Source organism: Eublepharis macularius, chromosome 1 (assembly GCF_028583425.1).
Source record: "Eublepharis macularius isolate TG4126 chromosome 1, MPM_Emac_v1.0, whole genome shotgun sequence".
Lineage (NCBI taxonomy): Eukaryota > Metazoa > Chordata > Lepidosauria > Squamata > Eublepharidae > Eublepharis > Eublepharis macularius.
The window spans coordinates 95179334-95206272 of record NC_072790.1 but is presented as its reverse complement, the minus strand read 5'-3'; the positions used below and the strand labels follow the sequence as shown (position 1 = coordinate 95206272).

General features: G+C 41.1%; 1 protein-coding gene across 2 annotated transcripts in view; it reads left to right on the top strand.

The window, feature by feature from the left end:
- Positions 1–24268: 24268 nt before the first annotated feature.
- Positions 24269–26939, top strand: part of HACE1 (HECT domain and ankyrin repeat containing E3 ubiquitin protein ligase 1) — a 67734-nt gene continuing 65063 nt past the window's right edge. For both annotated transcript variants that reach the window (XM_054982509.1, XM_054982499.1), the window contains exons 1-2: positions 24269–24449; positions 26819–26873. In XM_054982509.1, the coding sequence (XP_054838484.1) occupies positions 24374–24449; positions 26819–26873 (131 nt within the window). In that variant the 5' untranslated portion in view covers positions 24269–24373. The remainder of the gene's footprint in view (positions 24450–26818; positions 26874–26939) is intronic.

Genomic DNA, 26939 nt, shown 5'->3' with positions numbered 1-26939 from the left:
CTCCATGCTCCCAGGCACTACCTCCCAAATCTCTCAGTATTTTCCTAGGAAAGAAATCAGTATTTCAATAAAAGCACATTCTTGGGTCACATAAGTCATTTTTAAACTCAGTATTGGAAGTGTCAGTTATGACCCTATTTAAGATAATATTTGCAGGTCACCCTGTATTAATGGCAAAGTGATCCTTTCCTGCGGCCACTTTCATACATACATAATCCTCATTGGAACTTGGATTTCTTCATAGATAACAATAACATCCTTCTGCCATCCAAAGGAATCAACTTCAGTTATCATGACCTTTAATTGATAAAGTCTTTGTTTCCACTGCTACTTATACATTTGTTGTAGTCGTTTTAAAGGAAACTGATTTACAGTCCAATCCTAAAAATATTTTCCAGGGAATAAGCTCCACTGATTAGAACTGAGTAGGTTTCTGAGTAGAACTGCTTATAATTGCTCTGTTAATTACTTAAGAAACTAAGTCATCATTCAATTTGTGAAGAAATGCAATTGCAGCATTAGAAACAGCACAAACAAAACAAAAATCCCAAATGACAGAAACAGAAAAGATAGTATAGAACAGTTTTAAATATTGCAAAGCAACTGACTAGCATACAGCCTATGAACATGGGAAAAAGTAAACATGGCATGCTTTAAAAAGAAAAAGAAAACAGCAGTTATTGGCATTAATGAATATCTGTTTTCCTGCTGCAGAAGGTAAATACTGAGGACAGAAAATGTTTGCTGCTACTCAGCCTATTATATGTGATGCATCAGACAGATCAATCAATACAAATGTATATTTCTGAAGTTTATTGGTTGGCTTTAGATATCTTCTATCTAATCAACTCAAAAAAGGCAATATGCTCCAGGTTTGACTGAGTAAACAGCTCTAGAAATGCCATAATAATTAATTTTCCAACACATTTCTGTGTTTTATATAGTCTACTGCTAAGATATGCCACATTTTGAACATCACAGGGGCCAATTGTGACATTTTTGTATTATTGTCCATAATAAACTGAAGTATAATTGTATTTAATATAGGCTTTTAATCAGCCAGGTGAATAGAGTTAGCATGACACTGTGGTTAGGGTGCCCTACAAGGATCTGGGACAACTGAGTTCAAATTTTGCTCTGCCATTGAGGTGATAAGATGCTTTGAGTCCCAATTAGGAAGAAAAGCAAGATATACATTTTAAAAATATGATAAAAACATGCAGCTAAATAACTGGCAGTTGAGCTCTAATAGTTACATAAAATTCATCCCCACCCCCACTTCTTGACCCTTTCTATCTGCTTAGGCTTCACAGGTTACAATGCTGTAGCTACAATGGAAGCCACAGCTGGCAGAATTCCCCTTTCAAGACTATAGATTTAGCAGTCCTGTGTTCCCTGATGCCACAGACTGTTGCGTATCCATTGTCTTCTTTTGCACAAGTGCACCAGCTGTAATCCCAGCTTCCTGAGCAACTGAATACTCTGTGCCACACAAAGCTTAGCTGATTAGTGCCAGATGTTTCGCTGTCATATTTTCACCTATAGAATGGATGATTTGTTAAATTGCATTTCATATAAAAATGTTCAGCAATATCAGTTGTGACAATTATTCCAGAAAATCCTTTATTTTCCTCAGAAATTTGGAAAATACTAGATTCATCAAACTCATAGCTGAAATGTTGTGTTGGTGTGCAGTTAAGGGCACAAAGGAGCTAGGAAAATGGCATTATAACTCCAAATATCTAAAAACAAGTAGTCTAACTTGTTTGAAGTTATTTAAATATAAGCCATCTGCTCATGTTACCCCAGTACTTTTGTACCCTTAAGCCAGCTCACAGGTGTAAACTACGGGGGGGGGGGGCTGAGCCCCCCCGGGCAGCCAGTGAACTACATGGGGGCTAAGGGGCTCAAGCCCCCTCAGATCTCACATGAGCCAATGTGAGCCAATGAAGCACAGGATTGTCCACCCTTCATGTTATATCATAGTATAATTTCTATGATTCTTTGGGGCTTTGTTCCTGCTTTTCGCTTGTATGTATTAGTGTGTTTATTAAGAATTTATCATTTTTAAAGGTATTGCGGTTTGTATAAACAATTTACAAATAAATGTTATAGACGAATTAAGAGACTCTGATAGAAGATATTTGATTTTGAAAATCAGGCTCCTGGAAGGCAAGATTTACACACTAGCAGTAATATATGCACCAAACAATGCAAGAGAAAGTTTTTATGAAACTGTTTTCCAATCCATTTTCAATTTTCAAGAAGGTTATGATCTTCGGAGACATGAATGGGGTAATGGATCTAAGAAAAAGATAGGTGGTGGTGGGGGGGAGAAACAAAGAAGGCAAATTTCTCCAAAATGTGCTCTCTCCCCTCCTATCAAGAAACTATTTTTGAAGTAATATCTTAAATAGTATATGATGGCTTCAGTGGGTTAAATGTCTAAAAGATTTTTGATCCTACAAAGGGAACACAAAGCTTACAAACTATCAACCAAGGTTGTGTCTCTTTTACATTGTGGGTGACTGAAGCGGTTTACATAAATAAAAGAAAAGACCAGAGAGCATGTGAGATTTTGACAGCCATAAATCCAGAGAGCATTTATCTCAGAAGTCTCTCCCCTCTCTTCACTTCCCCCCATCTTCTCCAAAATGTGTTTAATTATACGGAAATGTTATAATTGGAAGATGCTTGTAGGATCAAAAATCTGAATATCGGAGACTATACTTTCTTTTCTGACAGACACCAAATGCATTCAAGGATTGATATGTGCTGGATATAAAAAACATGAGTTATTTATATTGTTTGTTATATTATGTTTACTCTTTTTCTTTTGACATCATTATAATTGTGCTATTGTTTTTATTTTCTTTTTTCTGTTTTGCTTATATTTATAAAAATAAATTTTATATAAAAAAGAATTTATACACTGCCTTAAAATACCTTTGACTATGACACACTAATTAGCTTAGTCCTTAACCCTGGCTGGCTCCACCCATTTTCAATGTAGCAACAGTCAGATTGCAGGAGCTCTGTTGGATATAAGTGCAATATAAGTGCATGGCTACAATTTACATTCAGGGAATGTTAGAAGATTCCACTTCTAATGCTGTCCCATTCCTCAGGTTTCAGAGGGGGAGAAACCAGAGAGTTAGAAAGATAGACAGGTCAGAGCATCTGTTTACTGTTTATTCCTTTACTGCCCTTTGATGTGTAGATTACTACTCAGGAGTAGAGATGGGCAGGAACTGAAATACGACCCAAAAATCCCCACGAAGCAAGCTGGTTCAGGGTTCGTGAACCCGGGTTCGTGGAAGCTCCTTTCCACAGAACATCCACGAACTGTATGCTGGTTCGTTGGGTCGTATTTACAGGGGCAGTTTAAATGGCCATTTCCCCAGTTAAATGGCCATTTGAACTGCCCCTTTAAGGGCCCTGCTGCAGCAGGTTCCCCCCCCTGCCAGCTGATAGTTTAAAGGGACCTGCCTGGGAGGGCTCTTTAAACTGCCCAAACCCCAGCAGCCTTCCTGCCCTTCAAGAGGCTGAAAATGTCCTTCTTGCCCTTCAAATGGTTGCTGCGGAAGCCATTTGAGGGGCAGGGAAGCTGAAAACGGCCTCCCTTCCCCTCAAATGGCTGCCGTGGCATTTGAGGGCCATTTGAGGGACAGGAAGGCTGTTTTCAGCCTCCTCCATCGCCCTGCAGGCCCTCAGAGAGGTGGAAGAGGCCGAAAACGGCGTTCCTGCTCCTCCTGGGAGGGGAGGAAGGATGCGGCACTGCAGGATAAGGTAAGTGTGGGGCTGGGCTGGGACTGGGACTGGTGGGGTAGGGGGGGTTGGGCAGTTTAAAGGGCAGGTCCCTTTAAACTATCAGCTGGCAGGCTGCTGAGGGGGAATCCCCCCTGCCAGCTGATAGTTTAAAGGGACCTGCCACTTGCAAGGCAGGAAAGGGCCCTTTAAACTGTTAAATGCCCCTTTCCCTGCCACTGAAGGCCAGAAAGGGGCATTTAAACCCCATGAACCACGAACTGGTTCGTAACTGGTCCAGTTCTGCAGTTCGTAGTTCGTGAAACCCACGAATCACGAACCTGCTGGTTCTTTTTTTTTTTTGTTCCATGTCCATGTCTACTCATGAGGACTTCTTCCTCAGAACAGATCTCTAGGTAGGAAGCTCTCTTCACTTTCCTATCAAAGTATGGAGTTTCTATAATAAAGAACTCTGATTTCTTTTTTAAAACTAAAATTTTTCTAAAACTGCTTCCCTTTTAAAACTTATACACTCACACCAGCCAGCACGCTCCAGCCATCCATTATCACGTTTTCTCTGCAGTCAGTGCTACTCTGTTAAGGACCGGTTTCTATTCCTTTTAACAGGGAAAAAAGTGAGCATCTATTTTACTTTCCAGTAACCTTATCATTACATTGTATTTTGGAAATGGAACACTGGGAAAGGGTAGGCCTTATGTTTTCTTGTTGAAATAGCTTTGCTTGTTTGTGGCTTTTTATTTTTTTTTTGCTGGGTGTGGGAGAATAGTTAGTTTTTTTCATGGTAATGTATGGGGCGGGGGCTGCTTCAGCCACTCCTAAACTCCTCTTTCAATTTCCATTCCATGTTTAAATGGAGAGGTGGTATCTATTGCAGAAAAGGACAATTCCTAAAAATGAGTGCTGTCTCTCTGAAGCAATGAGAAGCACTATCTGCATGAACAAGATTGGAAGAGGGGGGGGGGGTACAGATCAGAGGTCTTTTAAAAATTTCCTTTTGCCCTGTGTCCAGGCTGTGATTTGGTTAATAATGTCTTTTAAGGTGGAGTTTAAGCAGTGTGCTAAGAAAGCAAGGTATATAAAATCCTAGGTAGTATAACTGCGAGTTTTCTTTGGGGTCATGACTAGCACTGTTCTGAATTGTCTCAAAATGTGCTTGTACTCACTTATAGGATATGAGTTTGAAGTGAGAAGCTGGGAGTTTGCTACTACTTTGCACTCTGTACACTGCTCAGAAATCGAGTGCACGGCAACTGTTTTGTATTCTGCCCTGGTTCAGACTTCAATCATGCATTTACCAAATGAAGGCATCTGCAATGCCATAATTTAGTAAATTTCAGTACTAAGTTACCCTTATGAATAAGGCAGAATCAACACTCCTGTAAATGAACGTCCAGGAAAACTTAAAAAATGTTCCCTTACATGCTTTTCTGTGTTGCCTTTTGTAGTGTCAAATTTATGACCATTAGTTTGTCCTATACACATGGTATGTATAATTATAGATCATAAAGTGACTATCCTAAAAGTGAATTTCAAAAACAGGACACAGCAAGAGATCGCTGAGATAGCACTATAACCACTGACCAACTCCCAGATTTTCTTAGGTTTGGCCCAGCTCAGGGGCATTGTTAGGGGGGTCCCCAAGGGTGCCTGGGTCCCCCTAAATTTGTGCAGAGCCCCTCCCTAGATCTCCCATGGCCCCGCCTCCATAGATGGTGGCAATGGAATCCCCTCCTTGTGATGTCATTGGCTCCTCCCTGTGATGTCACTGGCATAGCAATACCTCTGGCCTGGCCCCAGCCCCCCCTTCAGGAAATTGGAAAGTCTACGCCCCTGAGCCAGCTGTTAACCAAGGGCAGCATTTCTTCTTTCTCAGAAATTGGATAGAATCTTGACTGCAAATTTGTTTGGTGTCTGTGTAACTGAAAGGTATTTTAACAGCATCTTCTGTGGTTGTTTTCTATACCTCATAGTAATTACAGGAGTGTTATTATCATACAGTGATTTATCCAATTGGTAGGGTTGGCAACCTCCAGTTGGTGGATGGAGATGTTCCAGAATTGCAACTGATCTCTAGGCCACAGAGATCAGTTCCCTTGTATAAAATGGCTGCTTTGGAAGGTGGACTGTATGGCATTATGTCCTGGTGAGGTCCCTTCCCCAAACCCCATACTCTCCAAGTTCCACCCTCTCATATCTCCAGGAATTCCTCAATCTGGAGCTGGCAACCCTACCGATTGGCCTGCACACCTAGGACTATTTAGTTGTTTATAACAATCATTAACATATAAAACCAGTAAGCTGACTGAGGACATAGGAGCTCCTAAGGAATAATTGTGTGTATTTTGTGTGTGTGGGGGGGTCCCAACTGTATACAAGTCTATGTAGGTAAACTCTTTTCTCTTTGAAAGTCATTTGCATGACGACAAAGAAATCTACAGGGATAGATCCAGAAGTTTCCTGCCTCCTTTCTCGTGCCATATCTCAAACGCTATCTCCAGGATCCTTACCAGATGCAATGTGGATTTCACAGTGGGAGCAGAGAACTGGAAAAAGCTGCTGCCATCCTCCAATGGCAGGTGTGCTTTTCCACCAGTTGAAAACAATGAGATTGGAGAAGAATGGAGAGATCAAGTTTGCTCAGCAGCCTCTGCGTTCATTTGGGTTGTATTATATGAACACATGAAGTTGCCTTAGACTGAGTCAGCTCACTGGTCTTTCCACATAAACATTATCTACTAAGACTTGTGGGGGCTTGCTAAGGCCTCGGGCAGATGCCTTTCTCTATTTTACCTAAGATCCTCTTATTTGAGATATCAGAGATTGAACCTGTGAACCTTGTATACGCAAAGCAAGTACTCTTGCCTCTGAGCTGTTTCTACCCTGATTTGGGCTGTATGGAATTAGACACCGCTCTCTTGACACATTTTGATGAATACGAGTGCAGCTGAAAGCAGCATAAACTAGAAGAGTTAGGTAGGATTCATCTGTTTCTGTTTGGCAATATACCATTACCAGCGGTATATAATAAATACATGCTGAAATTTCTGAATGTGCAATATTGAAGAAAAGATATTCAAATACCGTTTCACAGGAAACAAAATCCTCCCTGACTTGCTTGCAACAATCATTTCCAGTTCTTACTCAACCCTGAACTGAGACCTAATACTAAAAGATGAGCCTCATCGAATGGTGGAGTTGTTCCTGTTGTGGCAACTAGCAAGACCAAAGAGATTCTAAATGCTAATGATAGTAGCATAGCTGACAGTCTATAGAAAAAGAGGCCTCTCTTTTTTTCTCCATTGTGCAAGTATTCATTAAGACATGAGGTAGGAAATGACGAACACAAGCAGATAAAAGATACGTTCTCACTTTCATTACTTCTTGGGATCAAAAGGAGACTTTTGCAAAGAGACAGAAATTCCATTTGAGGGCTGAGATTAACAAACATTTCTTTCTGAAAACTGATGATAAAAGGTTGTAATGATACATCATTCAGCACCATCATCATTGCCTACTGCCGCCTACTAAGGCAATAGCAATCTCTCTCCATGGCTGTTTTTTTATAAAGTAAAACCCTTGTAGAATCAATGAACAGACCAGTCTTCTTCATTTCCAGCCTCGCTGAATGTAAATAATTTAAAATGTATGTAATGAAGCTTTATTTCAATACAAAAGGACCCCAGCATGTTTCTTAACAGGACTTGAATCAGTTCTTCCCATAATCCAGGCGAGGGTTGCCAACTTTTGAACCAGCTGCTGCAATGATTTCTTTGAACAATAGTGTGACCTGCCATATTTAGCCAGTGAAAATGGCTCTGTGTAAAGAGCTTCACTGGCTAGTTCCTGCAGATCAGATTAAAGTTGCAGCTGCAATACACTGTAGGATATAGTTGCTGTTATGTCTTTCTCTCAGAAGAATAGATCCATTCTGCCAGGTTTCCCTACAGAAAGACTGGTTTTGCTTTTAAAAAAGGATGATACTGATGCTTACTTGGCATGATGAGAATAAAGACTATAGAAACTCTTCAAGATGGTGCCCGGATGTCAATAGAAATTCTGCAATTCTATATAAAATCTGCAAACATTAGTCGCCAGGAGAGGTAAGGAGCCTGGGATAGGCATGGAGCTATCAAGACAAAGCTCTGTCCCTTTACACCTGAATTACTATCCATTTCCCTACTTTTCTGGTTTCTGAAATTTCATTGGCTGCCTACACACTTTCAAGCTTCTCTTTGTAATACCAAGGGCTAAAAACTTGATTTTCAAAGCACCCAAATGAAACAATATGATGCTGAATCCTGAATCCCATCTTAAAATATGTTTTATGGAGTGCAGTTGCAGAATATATATAATCTTTTCTAAAATGCACACCTTGCCTAGAGAAATGCATCTCAGACTTACCTCCTTTCAAATATAACACACTCTTTGCTAGAATAATTCTAAGATTCATTGATAGGTTGTCTCAGTCCTACAGTGGTCAGCACCTTTACTAGACAGCCACAGAGATCAATTTCACTGGAGAAAATAGCTGCTTTGGCAGGTGGACTCTATGGCATATTCAGCTGAGGTACCTCCCTGCCCTACCCAAGCTCTACCCCCAAACTCAAGGGATGTCCCAACTTGGAGCTGGCAACCCTAAGCATTACTCTGAATCCATGTCTATGGAAAGAAACAACAACAAGCTCCAATTTATTCAAGTACCTGCATTTGAACCTCGCAATAAATTGGATTTAGATTGAACCATGGCATTTTCAACTTCAGAGAGGTATGCAAGGGGAGCAGGTTGGAGAAACAGGGAAGGATAGGCTTGTCAACCTCAAGATGGAGTCTGGAGATTTCCCAGAATTACAACTGATCTCAACACTACAGAGATGTATTTCCTGGAGAAAATGACTGCTTTGAAAGAGTGGACTCCATAGCATTATACCCTACAAAGATTCTTCCTATTCCCAAACCTCATCTTTCCCAGGCTCTACCTCCAAATCTCCAGGAATTTCCCAACCTGGAAATGGCAGCTCTAGGGAGGGGTCATATGACTATCAATATAAACCACGTTCAAACTCATATAGGGTTGCCAGGTCATGATTGGCAACCAGCAGGGAAGTTGGGGCAGGGACATGGGACATTGATGTTGGCTGTGTTGCTACATAACTTCCAGGGAAAATACAGAAGCTCTAGAAATTGCTGGAAATGCTATGGTAAAATCATAATGTTTCCCATGATTCCTAGAGCTACCTGTCTCTTCTGGTTTCCCCCCAGAAATGATGTATCAGTGCAGATGCTGCCTTAAAAAAATTCTCTAGCTGTTTCTTGGAGAGATGGCAGGCAACTAGGTTGCTGGAGGAAGGCCTCCCGCCATAGTGGTAGGCCTGACAGACCTAGGCTGATTATGAACAAACCCCAATTCATTTGTAACACCTGAATACAGTCTAGATTGTAGTTTTATTTCACTTTGCTTGCAAAACTTATTTTTTATTAGTCTTATATTCTACTATCCCTGCTTTTGTGGGCTCAGAGCAGTTAATAACCATGAATAAAATCACATTTAAAACCATAAATAAAAATATATAAATTGATGAACATCTCTTGACAGCACACCCACATTACCCATCCCCAAACCAAATATCCCATGGGGATGGGGGAATGGAGAGGTAAGAACAGGGCTTTTTTTCAGCAGGAACACAGTGGAACGGAGTTCTGGAACCTCTTGAAAATGGTCACATGGCTGGAGGTCCCATCCCCAGATCTCCAGACAGAGGGCGGCGCAGAGGGCAATCTAAACTCCCCTCTGTCTGGAGATCAGGGGGCGGGGCCACCAGCCAAGTAACTATTTTCTCTGCGGGCAACCCACTGAGTTCCACCACCTCTTTTCCCAGAAAAAAACCCCTGGGTAAGAATAATCAACTGTGGCAAAAACTGTGGAAGAGGGCAGGGCACAGTACCCCCCCCCCACACACACACACGAGACTGGCAGGAAGAACTAATCCTGCTTCTTTAAAACAAAACGGTCACCTTAAATGGCTGCCCTATTATTAGATATTGAGTGCTAATCCATCTTTGAGCTACAGTAGTTACAGCTCCTTAGTAATCAGCACTGAAGCTATTCACAGATCCTTTTAAATAGTAATCCTACTATTGGCGTTGAAGTATATGCTGGTGATTTAGCATACTTTGTATTCACTCACAGTCTGCGAATAAAGAACATAACCATCCATCTGTCACATTAACTTACAAGAAAATGACAAAGCACAAAGGCCTAGTTCTCAGTGATGTGGTGAACCTGCATCATACTACAGGTTGGAGCTCATATAACTGAAGCTCATTCTTAGAAAAATGAATCCTACACATGGAAACTTGGATGTCAGATGGTTTAGTTAAACTTTTGAGGTTAGCCTTTGCCTTCAACAAGTGGATGTCACCTTTTTCATTATCCTTAGGTAAAAGCAACAAGCTGCATCTTGAATCTTGATATATTCAGGAGCGAAATTTAGCATTACTCGACTTTTGAGGGGAGGGGCAATCTCTGTCAACCCTACTGGTGTTTTAGCAACTGTGTTGACAACTATCTCAATAAAAATCACTTTGTATTCAAACAAACAAACAAACCTGGGTATCAGAAAGTATGTGGCAGCATAGCCTATGGCTTTTCCCCCTTGGGAGGAGCATTTGAAAGCACTTGTTTGTTTGGGACGAAAATGAGCCTGGAACTCCTTGGGCTCATTCTTCCTTCCTTTGCACAGACCTAGGAAATAGAAGGCTTCCTAGTAGAATTATGTTAGTTGGGCAAACCAGAAAAAAGGTTTAGAAATAATTGGCTTGGATCCTATGGACTGTGTGTGTAAATATTTGCTTCATTCTTGCTTCCCCGCCCTTTCCCAAGCACTCTCCTGAGACCTCCAAAATGGTGGTGTTGCAGATTGCAGGACCCGTGTGGACCGAAAGCCATACATACACTTTAGAGTGAGGGGCTGCAGTAAGGAGAGCAACCAAGCATAATTGCTCTTTCCTTTGTCTTGTGTAGCAGAAATTCTGTTGGCATAGGAGTGGTACCATTCTGGTTCTCCTCTTCAGTGATGTCCTCTAAGTCATATGGCTTTTAATTCACATCAGTGTTTTGTGGGCTGCAGCCTCCGGGTTGGTAGGAAAAAGGGAAGGCAAGGAAAGAACTGTGTCCATAAGCATCTTTATGAACATGCTCCATAGGATATGAGCCCTGGTTTGTAGGCAAGAGAACAAACCACAGTATTCTGATTTGGCCATTGCAAGAAACCAAGGTTAGTTTAAAACCAGGGCGCTTTCCATATCTAGCTATTAATGAGGAAAATGTACTCAAACAGGTCTATATACTTATCCAGTTGTCCTGCCACTTCTTCCCATGTAGGTGTGATATTTCAAATGCTACAAAAGCAATGTTATGAAACAGATTTTATTTGTTTCTAAAACTACAAATGGCATCCTATGCATGCTTCTTTCAGTTTTACAAACCACTAACAAGCTGTTCGCTCTCTATTCAGTGAGAAAATATGGTGAAGAGACTCCAGCATTTTACACTGACATAAATTCCTCTGCACCAAACTGTTGACCCTGACAAACTGCCTCTTAAATGTTTCCAAAAATTCCTTTGCATGTCTTAAACAGGATTGCTGTTTCTTCTCTAGGAAGCAAAGAAAAGGAGAATTCTGTGATATCATGGTCCCTGAAAACATATAGGTAAAATGTGACAACGTTCTTCAAACTTTACATATATATAAAGTGAGTAGAAGGACCTTGGTCTGGAATAATTCCTAAAAACATGTCTTTAGAATGTTTGCTTTTATAAATTTATTTCATTCATTTCCCCCCAGCCATGATAACTCTTTATTCACAAAGGATAAGAACCTTCCTTAATAAGTTAGAACTGTTGGTCTCAGTACAATTGTCAAAGGAATGATGACCAGAAGAACTCCTGCATGAAACAAACTCGTACTGAATGTAAGAAGCAGAATTGTCATTCATAGATGGACTCATGTATATCACACAAAATGAATCTATAGACTGAAGCGTATAGTTAGATGAACTATGGAATGATGTCAGGGATATCTCTTTGTGTGAGGTTTACATGATCTGCCTTTAGTGCCGGTTGCTGGGCTGCTTTGTCTTCTTCTTTTATTGCTTATGATATCTAAAAGAGAAACTCTTTTCAGCATTCACCCATGTAACTCTGGAAGAAAATACTGAGCAAGGTAAGATATATATTTCAAGAACTCTGTTCCAGTAGTGTTTTTGAAAAGAAGCAATTTGCTGTGCTTCGTTAAGGCTGACATCTTGTGGCCAGTTTCTGAATAAAGCTTCCATGATTAGACTTGCTTCTTCCTCATAAAAAATTGAAATGAATAGTTGGTATCCCTAGGAAATGTTTACTTAGGGAAGGGGCTGTTTGCAAGGTTATTTGTCTTAATCGGTCATTTGTTTTATTTTTATTGGTGGAAAATAGCTGCTAGAGCTGGTTTCAAATCTCTACTCATCCATGAAGCTCACTGAATAATCTTGTACCAGTTACTCTCTCAAAGCCTAACAACTTCTCTTAAGGTTATGAGGATGAAATAGGAGGGGACTATGTATGCTGCATATTATCATATAATTATGTTATGTCACGTTCATTTAAATATTTTTAAAATTGCCAGGTGTTTGAAATGCATTGGGATTGTTTGAGCTGCCTGGACAATAATATCTGCACTTACGATGTTTTCTTGGTAATTTGCTTGGTGCAACCATCTGTGTTTGTGTACATGAATGCAGTAATAATAACTCAATTGACATATAATACCAAACCATGCTTTGACTATGCATGCTTGAACCTCTGCCCACACGCTCCTCATTCTTCCTCTCCACTCAAAATTCAGTTCCTTCCATCCTTTTCTTGTTTGAGCACTGTTTGAGAGTTATAGTGTGAGCAAACCACAGGGATTCATCAGTTTGTCATTTTTCAACCACAGATCCATCTACAAAACGGATGATTCATTCATCCAATTCTATTAAAGACTGAAAACAATTCAAGATTTCAAGACCTTGAAAAATATGTTGGGTTTTTTATGGTGCCCACAGTGAATGCTACAATGGTATTCTTTGAGAGAAAGATCTGATACATGATAAGAGGTACACAAACTTCGCCAAAGAATTAGCCTGTTCAGTTACATGAAAGCATTGCCATACTGAACTATCTGAAACAAGGCAGTGTTTTTCACTGATGAAATTATGTTTTAAATAAGCAACCTCCTACAGATAATCCCCAACATAATTCAAAGGTGCTGTGACATTGACATTTTCCAGTTATCTGCAGAAAGCATCTCCTTCTTATATAATTCTGTATCTGGTATACAGTTTAGGAAAGAAAGAGACAGTTAGTCAATCAACAATAGCAAATATGAATGAATGCACAGAATTCATCTCCGGTTTTTCAGCTTTTCAATACATTTATCTTTCATACCCAAGGTTAGAATTTCCATTATATTTAAACCAGAGTTTATACTATTTCAGGATTTGATGTAACTGAAGATAAAACCCTTAGACCCTGATGGATCTCCGATGACAACTACTAGTCAATATCCCATTCTCTCTTAGCAGAGGGAATACATATTAAAAAATCCTTTTACCAAGGTGCAGATAGCATAGCAATTGCACCCTACTCCATACAACTCCTCCTGCACCCACAAAACATAGCATGATATGCTCACAATGCCCTGTGACAGGCAAACAGGGAAGCAGCCAGCATTTTACCAGGCAAGGGAGGTACAGATGTGAAAGCCGCGACAAGGGAACAAGCAGGACTAAAACCTGTATATCATGCATTTGGGACCAGATACCCAACTGGGCACAGCATAATGAATTCTGAAATCCACGGAAGCCATTATAGAATGGTACGTAGGACTGTAGCAAACAAATTGCACAGGAGAAATGCACAGGTATAGCATATCCAAGGTCCTTGAGTTGAGTCTTACAGGGGATGGCTACTGAACAGCTCTGGAGGGAGTCCCAGGCACAACTGTGGTTGTGCACCATGGAGCACAGTCACATGGGATGGGCTGCTCATGAAGATTGGCAGCTTCCAACTGTTTTGGTTAGCAACCCCCTCTCCACCACCACATCTGCTGCAAACAGGGGGGTCATTGCTATCTTCTGCTACAATTAATTCCAGTATCTCTTTTATAGCATCCTTCTCCATCTCTTATCACTCCTGGTTTATAAGATGTTGTCAGTGATCAGGAAGAATGTGCAACTTGTGCGCTCTTCTCCCTTGCAAGTGTATACATGTGTGCATATGTTGGATGAGCTCTTATCCTTTTCTCAAATGTCCCATGCTGTAACAGCTAAGATTAGACATGAGCAAGAAGATAGGAACTGTTCCTTAACTATCCAATATGAAACAAAGACACAGGTATGACACAATCCACTTATTGATTGAACAGAATTAGGCATACTGATCTGAAAGGACTGGTTGTGTCAGTGTGTGCTGAGTGGCTGTTTACTCCTGAAACAGTCCTGGGACGGTGTGCTATTTGGGGAAACTCATATGTTCCCTGGGATACATATGGGTTTCCTAGGCTTCCTAGCTCTGTGCTGCCAATTGTTAAGAGATTTGGGGGCAGTGGCCAGGAAGGGTGGAGTTTCAGAAGGAAGTGATGTCTCTTCTGGGTGGTTCTCTAGAAACTTCACCCAATCTCTAAGGTAAGGACCATAGAGATTAGAGGTTATTCCTATATCATCAGTATTGATGACACGTGCCTCCATTTTTTCTCTGGCTCCTCATATCAAGGGTAGGAGATGGTGGGGGCGGGGTTGCAAATGACAAGCTTAGGGTTTCTCCAAAAGGCCCATTAACATCTCCTGGGATTGTTTCACACTGGGAAAGTGGCTCAGGTGTGTGGAGGTGCTGAAGTCCCTTCTCCACAAGCACTGTAATCCTGCAGTAGGCACTGCACATGCAGGAGCAGAGGAGAACCCACTACTTACGTGTGACTGAATTAGTCTAACACAGGGTGCAGACCAAGAATCTTGAGACAGCTCAATATACCTAGGTTCGATACTAAGATACTTTCAGAGAAATTAAAATATTAAGGGCTAGACTTGGCAAGAGTTTACCAGATCCAACTCACTTTCTTTGCAGCCACACAGCGGCAGTGGGGAACTCATTTTTAAAGTACTGCAGGAGCCCGATTTAAGAATGTGGTGTTTGGAAAGGAGGGGATCCTGCCTCCCCATATACCATTTTCCTGAGCTGAGATCATGGGGAGGGGGATTACTTCCCCCATTTTGGAGCTGCATATGTACAGAATATGTTTCCCCGACCCAACTTGTTTAAAAATACCCTGTCTAGTTTAGCCCTAAATCTCACTGAAATCAATGCAGTTTACAATTTATACACTTTGTCTCCATGATTCTGATGCAGCAGATGTTTAATTTTTTTCTGGAATACACCCTGAACTTTACCAATGAATGATCAACAGAATTTTATCTTTTTTGCACCTTGTATGTTGTTATAATCTTCTTTGGATGGATGTCAGAGCCATCTGCCAATAGCAGAGCCCTGTGCTTCATCAAAATCTATAGTCCACTCCCATTCATTGTCAGCAGGAGATAAATTTGACCAGGAGTTACAGATGGGCGATTTATTCCCCTGATTCAGGTGGGACATTCTAACTGCATTTTCTATTTAAAGCAATATAGATTGCTTTCTGGGTGCCAATTATTGGCTCTGCATTAACCTATCTTCTTTCCCCCTCATTAACATTAGCCTGCTGTGCTGCATTCCAGAGGGAAAAGGGGAAACAGCTCTTTTAAAATGCAATTTTCACACAGAGGAAAAATAAATATTCTTCTTTTTAGAGTTAAGGATGGAGAAAAGTAAAAATGTGTTTGCTTCCCACAAAATAATAAGCCTAACTAATGCTTAAAAATCAATACATTATGTACATCTGCTCTACAGTTGCCACAATTTGTAGGGCTAGTCATGTGAGATACTGGTGGCACCTATTTTCTGCTTAACACTATGAAACCTGAGTTTTCGTTATACCAACAAGATGTGCTCTGTAATTAAGTTCTAAAAAGACATGTACTCAAACTTTAGCTTACCTGGAAATCCTTCTCAGACCGCAGATGTAAGTGGGGTGGGTTTTATTCACTCGGTGAAGAGACATAGGGTCTATGTGTATTCTCTGAAGCATTTACTTCTTTTTATTATTTCTGGGTTAAGTTTTGCCTTTGAATGCAATTTATTGCTGCTGAGTTCCGAATAAAACTTATGTATTCATTTATTTTATTGAAACCTAGGCTGTTTATCCTGATCAAATATATCTGTTTAGATTTATAGCCTGACCCAACTATTCAGATGGAGAGAAAAGCAAAAATCAGCAAAACAGAGTAAGATTTTATTGAATTAACTTAAATTTCCCTATCTTTCATTGACTTAACTTTGAGTCCCACATGGCACCTCAGACAGAAAGATTTTTCTGGTGTCTCCAAAAAGGTTCTCTGACACGAAGTTTTGAAAAAAATGTGAGGGACTTTCATAACTGGAAGGGGGAAGCCAAGAGCATCTCTCTTAGTGCATGTGCTGACTGTGAAATGGGTTGTTATATTTTATTTTTACTCCACCTTTCTTCCATTACGGAAATCATGAATTACAGTGCAATACTAAAGATATTTACATCTTTCTAAGGACCAAACTACATGATATATGTGGCATAAGTAACGTTGGGGGACCCAGGACCTGAATTGGAGTCACACGTATGATAAGAGAAGCGCATCATTGCTCAATGAGGCTCAGAAATGCTACACAGGGAAGGAAGAGGCTCAGCTTTCCCTCCCACACTGTTTTCCTGAGAAGAAACTACTGTGTAGGGCACTGTTTGCTCCACTGTCAGGCTGCATGTGTACTTCTCAATCAAAGTATCCCAGTACACATAAAGCCCTACAGCAGGGCAACCGGCCCCCATATCATTTTTACTTGTGAAAACAGCACAGGAAGGAAGGCTGAAGCCCCCCCACCCACTCCTGTGCAGTGCTCCTAAGTTGCACTGAGCAATGGAGAGCTTTGGAAGGTAAGTTCCCTGATCATATATATGATCTCCAACCCAACTCGCATCATACATATTGCATAGTTCGGCCCTCAGTCTATTGGAAGGATGGAAAGGATTGCACTGAACCTGTTCCAGGACCTGTTCCTTTCCATACACTGACTAGAACCAGTCTGGTTAGTTTTACTGGATCATGTAAGCTCCATCTGTATCCTGAAACCAGCCTCTGTAGATCTTGAACGTTTTAACGGATACTTAAGAAGACATTGGTGATTTGTTTTAAGGTATCTCAAGTATGTCTATATTCTATAAGTAAAATGAACTAAATTACTCACCTGCAATAAACAATAGCTTTGACACTATAATAGAAACTTGGCACTACAGTTCTAAAGGTTCAGGTGTGTTCCTCGATCCACAGACATTTAAAGCAGTCCCCTTCACTTTGGGTGTGACTGGTCTTGAGTGTGAGGTTTGATGAGTGAAGTCTTGCAGTGTTTCAGATCAAATTGCAATTAGCAGTACCCGTCAACAGAAACATGGCTTATATGTATAGTTAATTGTGTAGAAAGGCTCCCATCGACATCAGAGAGAAATGGTATTGATTGTATTTCAGGTCAATTGAATTCTAGCTATCCTAAGCAAAAGAAAAACAGCTGAACTTGCATTTTTCAGGTCAATATAATTGACAGCAAGATGAAAGACAGATTTTGAAAAGGAAGGAAGTCCAACTGGAAGAACAAATAATTGGTTTAATTGTTCAGTGTATCGTGTTTGTATAATATCTAAGAACAGTAGCATCTAAGCTTATGAAGAATTTTCAAAGGATGGTAACAGGCACTGCAGGAGCAGGGGTGTTCTACTTGCTATTTCCAGGGACATTGCTCATATTGTTCATAATGATGCCCAGCTGCGAACAAAGGTAACTCCATGCCTTACAACAGGGGTCTCCATGGGGTTGCCACCAGGTCCCTGACAACCAGTGAAAGATTTACTTGCTGCTGGGGAGGGGGGACTTGCTGTTGATATGTTCACATCACTGTTGATGTGCTTACATTGCCAGCGATGAGTTGACATCATTCCTGTACCCCCAGAAGTGATCTCAGTGCATCACTGGGAACATTGTTGCTAAGTCCCCCTGGTAACTAGATGGAGTTGGGGGAGGGGTGGGCACTTATCTGTGCATGTGTGCATAAGTGCATGTATGTACCTGCAGCGCGGGACAATGATGCCATTTCGGGTGCAACCTGGAAGTGACGGGTTGTGCCAGGACTGATTCTGTAATGCTTGGCCCGAAGCATAGCATTTTTACTGTTTTGAGCTTAGAACACCTGCCTTGGGGATTCGGTTTCGTTTTCCCGGCCATGTCGGATGCTCCTCTCCACAGGTCCGGGAGGAAGCAGCCGAGCAGCCTGACCGGGTGGCTGACCTGCGAGGGTTAACCCCCAGGACTCCCAGGTAGAGGGTCAGGGTCTGGAGCGCTGCGGGAAGAGCCCCCTGAAGTCGATCCAGGGGGTAAATAGTCCATCTGCTCCTATGGAGGCCGGCAGACTTGCGCAGCACATCGCGTGCTGCCGGGCCATGGAGAACGGCAACAAGCAGATTTAAGGTGAAAACCTGTAAGTAAGCAGATCCCTTCTGTTACTCTAAGCGTATGCGAAGGATTGGTGGGAGTTGAAGCTTAAGAAGGCTCGGATATCTTCCCCTTCATTGAGTTTTGGAACTTAGTTGGCGGACTCCCCCCGCCCTAAGATGGCGACGAAAAAGCAGAGCCCTGCTGTGGGCAAATCGGTTTCGGCTGTGTTGCAGGGGAAGGGAGAGACTCTTGAAGAGGTGGTTAAACGGTCGGTCGTTGAAGCTATGAAGCCCTTTGTTGATAAGCTAAATGAAATCGGACAAAGGGTTGGCTCAGTTGAAAATGAAGTGAAAACGATTAAAGATGTAGCGCTCGAGGCAGAGGAATCTGCTCGTGAAAATGCAACACTCATGAGAGCTACAAACAAAGAAGTAAAGCTTTTGGAGAATCAATTGATAGGATTACAAGTGGATCGTGCTCAGACGGTATTGCGTTTACAGAATGTGAAGGAGGAGGAAAGTGAAAATTTAAAGGATTTGGTGTCGGAACTTTTGGCGTCATTCGCAAAGGCAACTAAAGAAGAGTTAAAAAGTGATATTCTGGAAGTCCGTCGGACATCTTCAAAATATGCAATGAAGCGTCAGCTGCCTCGCGAGATTATTATTGATTTTTCATCTAAGAAGACTCGGGACACCATTTTATACAATTCGACCAACGTGGACTTGGACTTTCTTGGCAACAAGGTTAAGATATTGAAGGACGTTCCATTTTCAGCTCGGAAAAGAAGATTCAAATACAAAAGGTTTGCAGCTCTTCTGAGAAAGCGTGATATAAAATACAAATGGTTATTTTCGGAAAGCATTTGGTTTAGATATAAAGACCAAGCCTACAAGATAATATCGGAAATACAGCTGAAGGATTTTGTGCTTAATCATCAAGAGTTCGAGCAAGAAGAAGATCCAGAATCTGAAGGGGGGAGTGGGGAGGAGGGAGTGAGCGCAGCTATTGTAGCTGTTGAAAGAGAACTGAGACCGAGACACGGGGGGGGGGGGGGGGAGAGAAGACCTGATCCTGACTGTAGTTTGTATCTTATAAGATCTACCAATCTAATAGCATATTAGAAAGTTTAACTTTAAATAATTGTATTATGAAGGGGATTCAATACTTGTAGTTGTAGTTTGTGTTCTTATGTTGTTTTTTCCCTCTCCCCTTGTTTCCTTTTTCCTTTTTCTGTTTGTAGTTTTGATGTTAGTAATTAGAAAATAAAAAAAGAACACCTGCCTTGGCATGACTCATTGCTTCTGTGTTGCACAAGGAATGACATCATTGGACAGCACCACAGGCACATGCATGTCCATTTTACCTGCATGCCTCAGGCCTGCTTTCCTTGAGGTTCTTCATTCTAAGGTTTTACCCTAGAGACTTTGCAAAATGCCAGAGAGTCCCTTACCACTTCTGGTTTAAAGTAGAAGTGGAATCAACATGTTTGCTATTTCCCCCCTCCCCAAATTCTTCCACCAATGCCTAAGTGACCAGCAGGCATCAGAGGGAATTGGCAGGAGATTGCCCACCATAAATGGGAACTTGGCAAGCCTGTGGGCACTTTTGGAATTGCAGCCACAAAAATGGCTGCCATAAGAGGTGGAGCCAACCCCAGAATGTTAGGGAGTGAGGTTATACATAACTCTCTGTAACTGTTCAACATTTCAGGCGGAAGCACAGTGTCTTTTTAAATTAACATGCTTTAAAAATATTTTCTTCTTACACACAGTAATACAGTGAAGATCCTTGTGCTGGGGAGGAACCCAGGAACTGGGTTGTTGGGCCCCAGGAACTGTGTCAGTGGGCACCATGCTGGGGACCTCTACCCTAAGGAATGTTTCACATATGAAGATTTACCAACACAAGTGAACAAGGCACACAATTTGTTACAATGAGAGTCACAGCTAGTCTGAACCCTGATAACTCCATGCCAGACTTACAGTGCAATCCTAAGTAGAATTACTCCAGTCTAAGCCCACTGAAATCAATGGGCTTAGACTGGAGTAACTCTGCTTAGGATTGCACTCTTAATGCCTGCTAAGTTTCCTCTTCTCTGAGGAAAAGAATTGTAAATAGTTCATACCCTATCACACTCTATCATGAAATGTCATCATTGGCGAATTATTTTTACCCCTCTCCCTTCCATTAAGCTCACACACACAGTGGAGTACACAGGTACATAAATTTGTCCTAAGCCCTTGTAAGTGTCATATTTGAGGCAGTCCAACATTTGTATTGTAATGCTAGGATAGCACCACTTTATTACCTGTTTGCCTTAGTAAGCACGCCTTTCTACCTTGTCAGTGATAATGAAAATGTTGTCAGAATGAATAGACAAACGAACACTTGTGGCATGTTTTCAGAAAGACATGCAAAACAAAAGGTGGAAAGGAAAGCCTACTTGAAATATGGGTAGCAGTGACAGTGATCACTCTGTGTGCAGAGCAGGGAGAAAGTTGGTCTCGGTCCACTGCTGAGACGCACATGGAGTGTTCCTTGTTATATTATATTATTCTGACCCAAAGTAACTGCATTGATCCAAAAGAAAAAGGAAGTTGCCCACTTTCCCACATATCACTGTTAAATACAGAGATGATTATAACAGATAGATTTCTCCTTCCTTTTCCTGCATTTTCTGCCATCCTTCTGCTACCTCACCAATAAGAATCCAAATTTTGGCTGAGGTTTCTTTTATAAGAACATTGAAGCAAAAAGTTGAAGCAAAAAGTTGACATGCCTGTATCTTATAAACTGCTTGCCTTCATCCATTTATTTACTGAATTTTCAAACATTAAAAAGGCCCTACAGAGTTTGTACACATCAGAGGGCTTGCCTTGCAGCTACTTAAGGAAGATCTTCCATTAAAATATCCGGTGCTGTTACAATTTGACTGCTAATCCCAGTTTCTACAATTTGTTCAAAAAGGATGGACCAAGTAATATCAATAGACATTCGTTTGTAGTCTTTTAGGCGAGTCAGCAGAATCCAGGTTTGCTAATGGAGCTCTTGCTGTTTCAAAGGCAAAACTAGACAATCAATTGGCAAGTCCATAGCTAGTTCCTAATCACATCCTGATCTGAAACTCAGTTATTATGCCTCTGAAGTAGAGATGGGCACAAACTGAAATACGAACCAAAATTAAGCACAAACCAGGCCGGTTCATGGTTTGCGAACCACGGTTCGTCAGATCCCATTTCTGACAAACCACCATGAACTTAAGGCTGGTTCGTTTGGTTCATTTTTTTGGTTTGTGACTGCAGAGAGCCTGGTGCCAATCAATCAGTTTCCTATGCAACAGGGGATGGACTTCCTGCAGACCTTCTGCTGGCCCGGAAGTGACCTTCTGCTGGCCTGGAAGTGACCTTCTGCTGACCTGGAAGTGATTATTTTCTGACCCCAGATGTGACGTTTTCACGAACTAAACGAACCGGTTCGTGAACCAGGGCAGGTTCATGAAAGTTCAAGGTTCATGAAATTTGATGAACCATGAACCGCATGGTTCGATTTTTTTCCAGTTCGTGCCCATCTCTACTCTGAAGGTTTCCAGATACTTGATTGTTTAAGGGATAGAAAGAGGCTTGTGCAATGCAGATTTACTGAGTGATAAACTTCTTTTATAAAAGGGAGGTAGCAGGGCATAGCCTGATCTTGTCACATCTCAGAAGTTAAACAGGGTTGGTATTTGCATGCGGGACCACCAAGGAAGACTTGAGAGGAAGGCAATTACAAGACCACCTCTGCTTCTTGCTTTCTTTGAAAGCCCCTTGGTGGAGTTTGCTGTAAATTGACTGCAGCTTGACAGCACGTAGGTAAACTTCTTTTGAAGTAGGCTGTAGTCCATGAAAGTTGACAAATAAATCAGTGCATTAGTCTTTAAGGTGCCATAAGACAATTTGTGGTTTTGTTGCTCCTAATAGACATGGTACCTGTCTGTAATTTGTTTAAGGGGATGATGCATATTTTGGTATATGGCAGCTTCCAAAACAACATCATTGTGGACCTCTTTTTATAATACTTCTGTTACATAGCACAATACAAAATAGAGCCTTCTTGATGTAGTGGTTAGAGTGTTAGACTAGGTGTTGTGAACTGCTTTGGTTCCCTCTTGGGGAAGAAAGCAGAGTATCTTAAATTGTAAACATGTGCTACAGAAATCCTTTAATTAGTTTTGAAATATTGACCCATGGAGTCTGATCTGAAAATATAAAGGAATTACATTAGTAGATGATCACATTTTGTGAATTTCGATGCTACTATTTTGAACACATTCTTATAGATGAAAAATATAAAATAGTTTAAGAAGAGTTCTGCTGGATAAACTTCCTGTTTCTAATGTCCCCTTCTCCCCTTCGTCATTGCGGAAACAGCCACTTCAGTCCACAAATGGATTAAGCCAGAGTATATTGCCTGAGTGGAGTTAAGACTGATTTTTATATATTTAGTATATTTTAAATCTTCTCTTCATTCAAGGACCTCATGGAAATGTATATTGTTCTCCACTCTTCCATTTTATTTTCACAACAGCTCGGTGAAGTATGTCAAGCTGAGAGAGACTGAGTGGCCCAAGGTCACCCAGCAACCTTCATGGCAAAGTAAACTTAGTTCTGAACCTAAATCTCCCACATCTTACGTTCAGATTCTAATTATGATTCCACCTGGCTATTTAGTCTTCTCTTACTTCATATTAACTCTCTCTTGAAGTGCTCAAGTTATACATTATTTCAAGACATGAATGGAACAAGATGAGGCTGTTATTTTAAAAAATGTGTCTTAACTTTTATTCCAGTTATAGTTTATCACACACTTTAAAACATCAGCATGATGTCATGCTGTTTGATCAGAGGTACTCTGAGCATGTCCAAACTCTTTTTCTATGCTAGTGAGTAGTGAACTTTGATTATTTCTATCCTAAAGGGCAAAGTTACTAGGTTGGCCTGAATCACATAATTTCAATCCACTTTTAAATATATTCATTCATCATTTCCTTAGAGGATTCTAGCTCTACAGTATGGCACAGGCAAATTAAGAATAAATATTATGCTCTAAGTGGGACAGTCCTAGATAAATCACTGGCATCATTATGACTTTGAGATGGGTTTTTAAACTTCTGTTACTATATTCATACGTTTGTTCTTCAGTTTCTTTCAGTTCCCTCTCCCCCCCACCCTTTTTTTTTTGGATCTTTAGAAATTAAACAACGGGAGGTGGTGTGAAGTGTAGGCAACCGGTAGAGACTTTCCGACATGCACAGTTATGATGATAAAATGCTGCCAGCATCTTACAATTACCCTATAACTAATCTATATGAGATAGTGAGTAGCAGGGGGTCTCTAAGTACAGGTAGATCCTTTGCAAGATTAATTTTAAAAAATGGAAGTCTTTAATTTTTTTTTCTTTTTGACTCTTTTAGTATGCTTTTTTGGACATTCTGTTAACTATGACGGTCAGTCTAGTAACACCTCCGGCTTTAGTGTATTGCACTATTGCAGAGGCTCCAGCACTGAAGAACCGGGGCGCTCAGGCAGCGATCCTTAAGACGCGAGATTAGGGGCGTTTCTAGATTCTTCCTAACAACAGAAAGTCTTGTGGGGCCTTAACGATTAACAAAGTTATTGTAACAAAGGCTTTTGAACCCGAGACCGTTTTCTCAGATACGTGAAACGGATTTGTTTCCACAGTATTAGAAACTATGGGCAAAACAAGATCGAAGCTTCCCTTGAGCGTCACTCAGTGTTTGGGCATGCGCCAGCCCGTACTTTACCTCTCTCTTTTTCTTAGCTCTATGGCGTATCCGGGAGGCTGGCGCATGCGTGCTAAAGAGGTAGCGTTTCAGTAGTCAGGGACTGGTCCCTGGGCTTCAGGAGTCGCCGGTTGGGCGATGGGCTGAGAGGGGTGCTCCGCGGTTGCGGCTGGCAGCGGACGGGGTTTCTCCCTGAGGATGGAGAGAGCCATGGAGCAGCTTAACCGGCTCACGAGGTCCCTGCGTCGCGCCCGCACAGTCGAGCTGCCCGAGGGTGAGAGGATGAAGGGGAGAAGAGTCGGGACAGTGCGGGGGCGAGGGAGGGACTCGCGTGTTTGTCTTGACTCATGAGGGTCGCGAGGGGTAGTCGGTAGGTGGAAAGGAAGCGCCTGTGGGCTGAGAAATACCTGGGCAGGTAAAAAGAAAACCTCAACATGGTGGGATAAGGGGGGAGAGCAGGTTACCACTATGGGTTAACAAGGGTTTGGGTGCTGGTGTTTAAAATGATAGGGGCCGGTTCTCAAATCTGTCGAGAAGTGGGTGCCTTCTGCTCTGGGACCAAGCCTTGCTGGGAAAGTAAAAGGAAGACTTCAGGGTTGCAAGTTTGGAGAGCAGTTAAAGTAGCTGAATGGGACTAGGGCAGTGTCTGGGGTTCGGTAAGGGTTGGGGGCGGGGGGTAGAATTGTGGTAATGGTGCTTAACTTTTGGAATAAGCATTTTTTGAAATGAATAGGTGATGGGGGTCATGCTCCTCTCAGGAAGCGAGTTCCCTATGTTCTGGGATATCAGACTTGCTGGAACTTTTCCTTCATAAGGAAATACATTTTGGTATGCTGTCGAGTCTATTCCTGTAACTGCCTCTCACGTTTCTGGAATAAACCTTAATATGGTTCTAAATGACATCTCCAACTAGCTGAACATGGTGGGTATTAGAGTAAGGATGCATTAACCTTTTAAGAAGGAGTTGGGTTTTTGATACCAAGGATCAGCTGTAGACTGTATTCAGCTGGGTTTAGTCTCTGGATTGGAAAAGGTCTGTGCCTTCTGGAGAGCTGTTGCAAACCAGATGATACTGTACTGAGGCACGTTGGTGTTATGCTTTGCTATAAAGCTGTTTCATGAAAATTAAAAACAAGAGGGCTGTGTGAGGGGTTTTCTCTCAGCAGAAGAGGATTCTCATATCTGAGGTAAGAATGGTTTTCTGGATAGTGGAATAATATTCAAGTAAGCTTGAACACCAATATTTCTCATTATATAAAGAAATACTACTGCTCTTATCTTGAGAATATAGAAATAAATACTACCATTCCTATCTTGAGAATATAGGGACTTAGAATTTGGAAAGAGATGTGGTTAGGATCAAAGCACCTCTAAGGCTGTTGCCTTAGGTAGAAGTGCATGTAAATCTTGCTTTCCTTTTGGGTTTATGTAAGAGACCCTTGGGAAGGTGATAGTTGAGGTAGTAAGCAGAAATAAATTGTGAGATTAAGGGGTTGCAGCTTCACTTGTATCCCTGCCCTGTCAAAGCCACTTTCTTCAGTTGTGTGAGTAAAGTGCAGTGTTTCCTTGAATGTGTAAGGGCACTAAAAACAAGGTGACTCATCTTAAGGAAGGAACTTCTACTTCTGAATCACCAGGCATTACAACAACACACAAAGAACATAAACTTATATTCTATATAATATGAAGTGGTGGGGGGGCTTTATTTATGCTTAAATCATAGCCCCTATTCTGAGGTTTGGAATTGAAAAAGAGATCTTACAGAGTAAGCAATCTTCATTTTGATTGTGCTCTGTTTTCCCCAACTCTTATTTTAAACACAAAACAATCCCAAACAAACAAACAGGGCATATTATATTAACAGTTAACTATTTGGTTTATGATGTTTATTTATTTGGATGTTTACCTTCATTTTCCACTATATGTGCTAGAAGTGTACTGTAGTCCACAAAAGCTTATGCTAAAATAATAACAAAAATTTTAAGGTGCCATTATGCTTCATGGTATGTTTCCTGCAACAGTCTGACAGAGCGGTCTCTTGAACTATCTTCTCCATTTGCTTTAAAACTGACATCTGAGAAATTGTTTCCTAGTTTCATGTTCAGATGAGTATGCCCATTTCCTTCAAGAAATTAAATGCATGAATTGCATTTTTGCTGTGCTCTATGGATGAAAATTGATTTCACTGCTATCCTGTTAATTTTACAGCCTTGGTTCTAGCAGAGATTTTCCACAAGCTAAGGAGGGCATATTCACCAATTTCCCCCTGACCAATCCTGGGGTACTCTGTCTGCTGGGAACAGCATTTCAAGGGGTTTTGGGATCTGCAATGGGAGGAAGTTCTGATTTGCTTAAGGGAATCACCACTGGTTCAAAACCATAATTTAATTCTGTAGCAACTGAGAAAAATCATTTGACAAGTTGATGTTGTGCAGCTTCAAAATCTGGAAGTCACATGTGAATCAATTTATTGGAAGAATTTGCTAGCACTGTGGTCAGAAGAAAAATGTCATTTGTTTTCAAATGAAATCTTAAAGTACCTCCTAAAAAATTCCAAATGTTATAGAATACCCAAGTAAATTAATTGATTATTCTTTTCAGTTACTGGCTACAGGTTAACCTGTAATAATTTAATTTCTACAGATAATGAAACTGCTGTCTACACTTTAATGCCAATGGTAATGGCTGACCAACACAGGTATGTTTGCATATCTAGACATGTAAAACAAAACACCCCAGCTACATATAAAGGTGCATTTGAGTG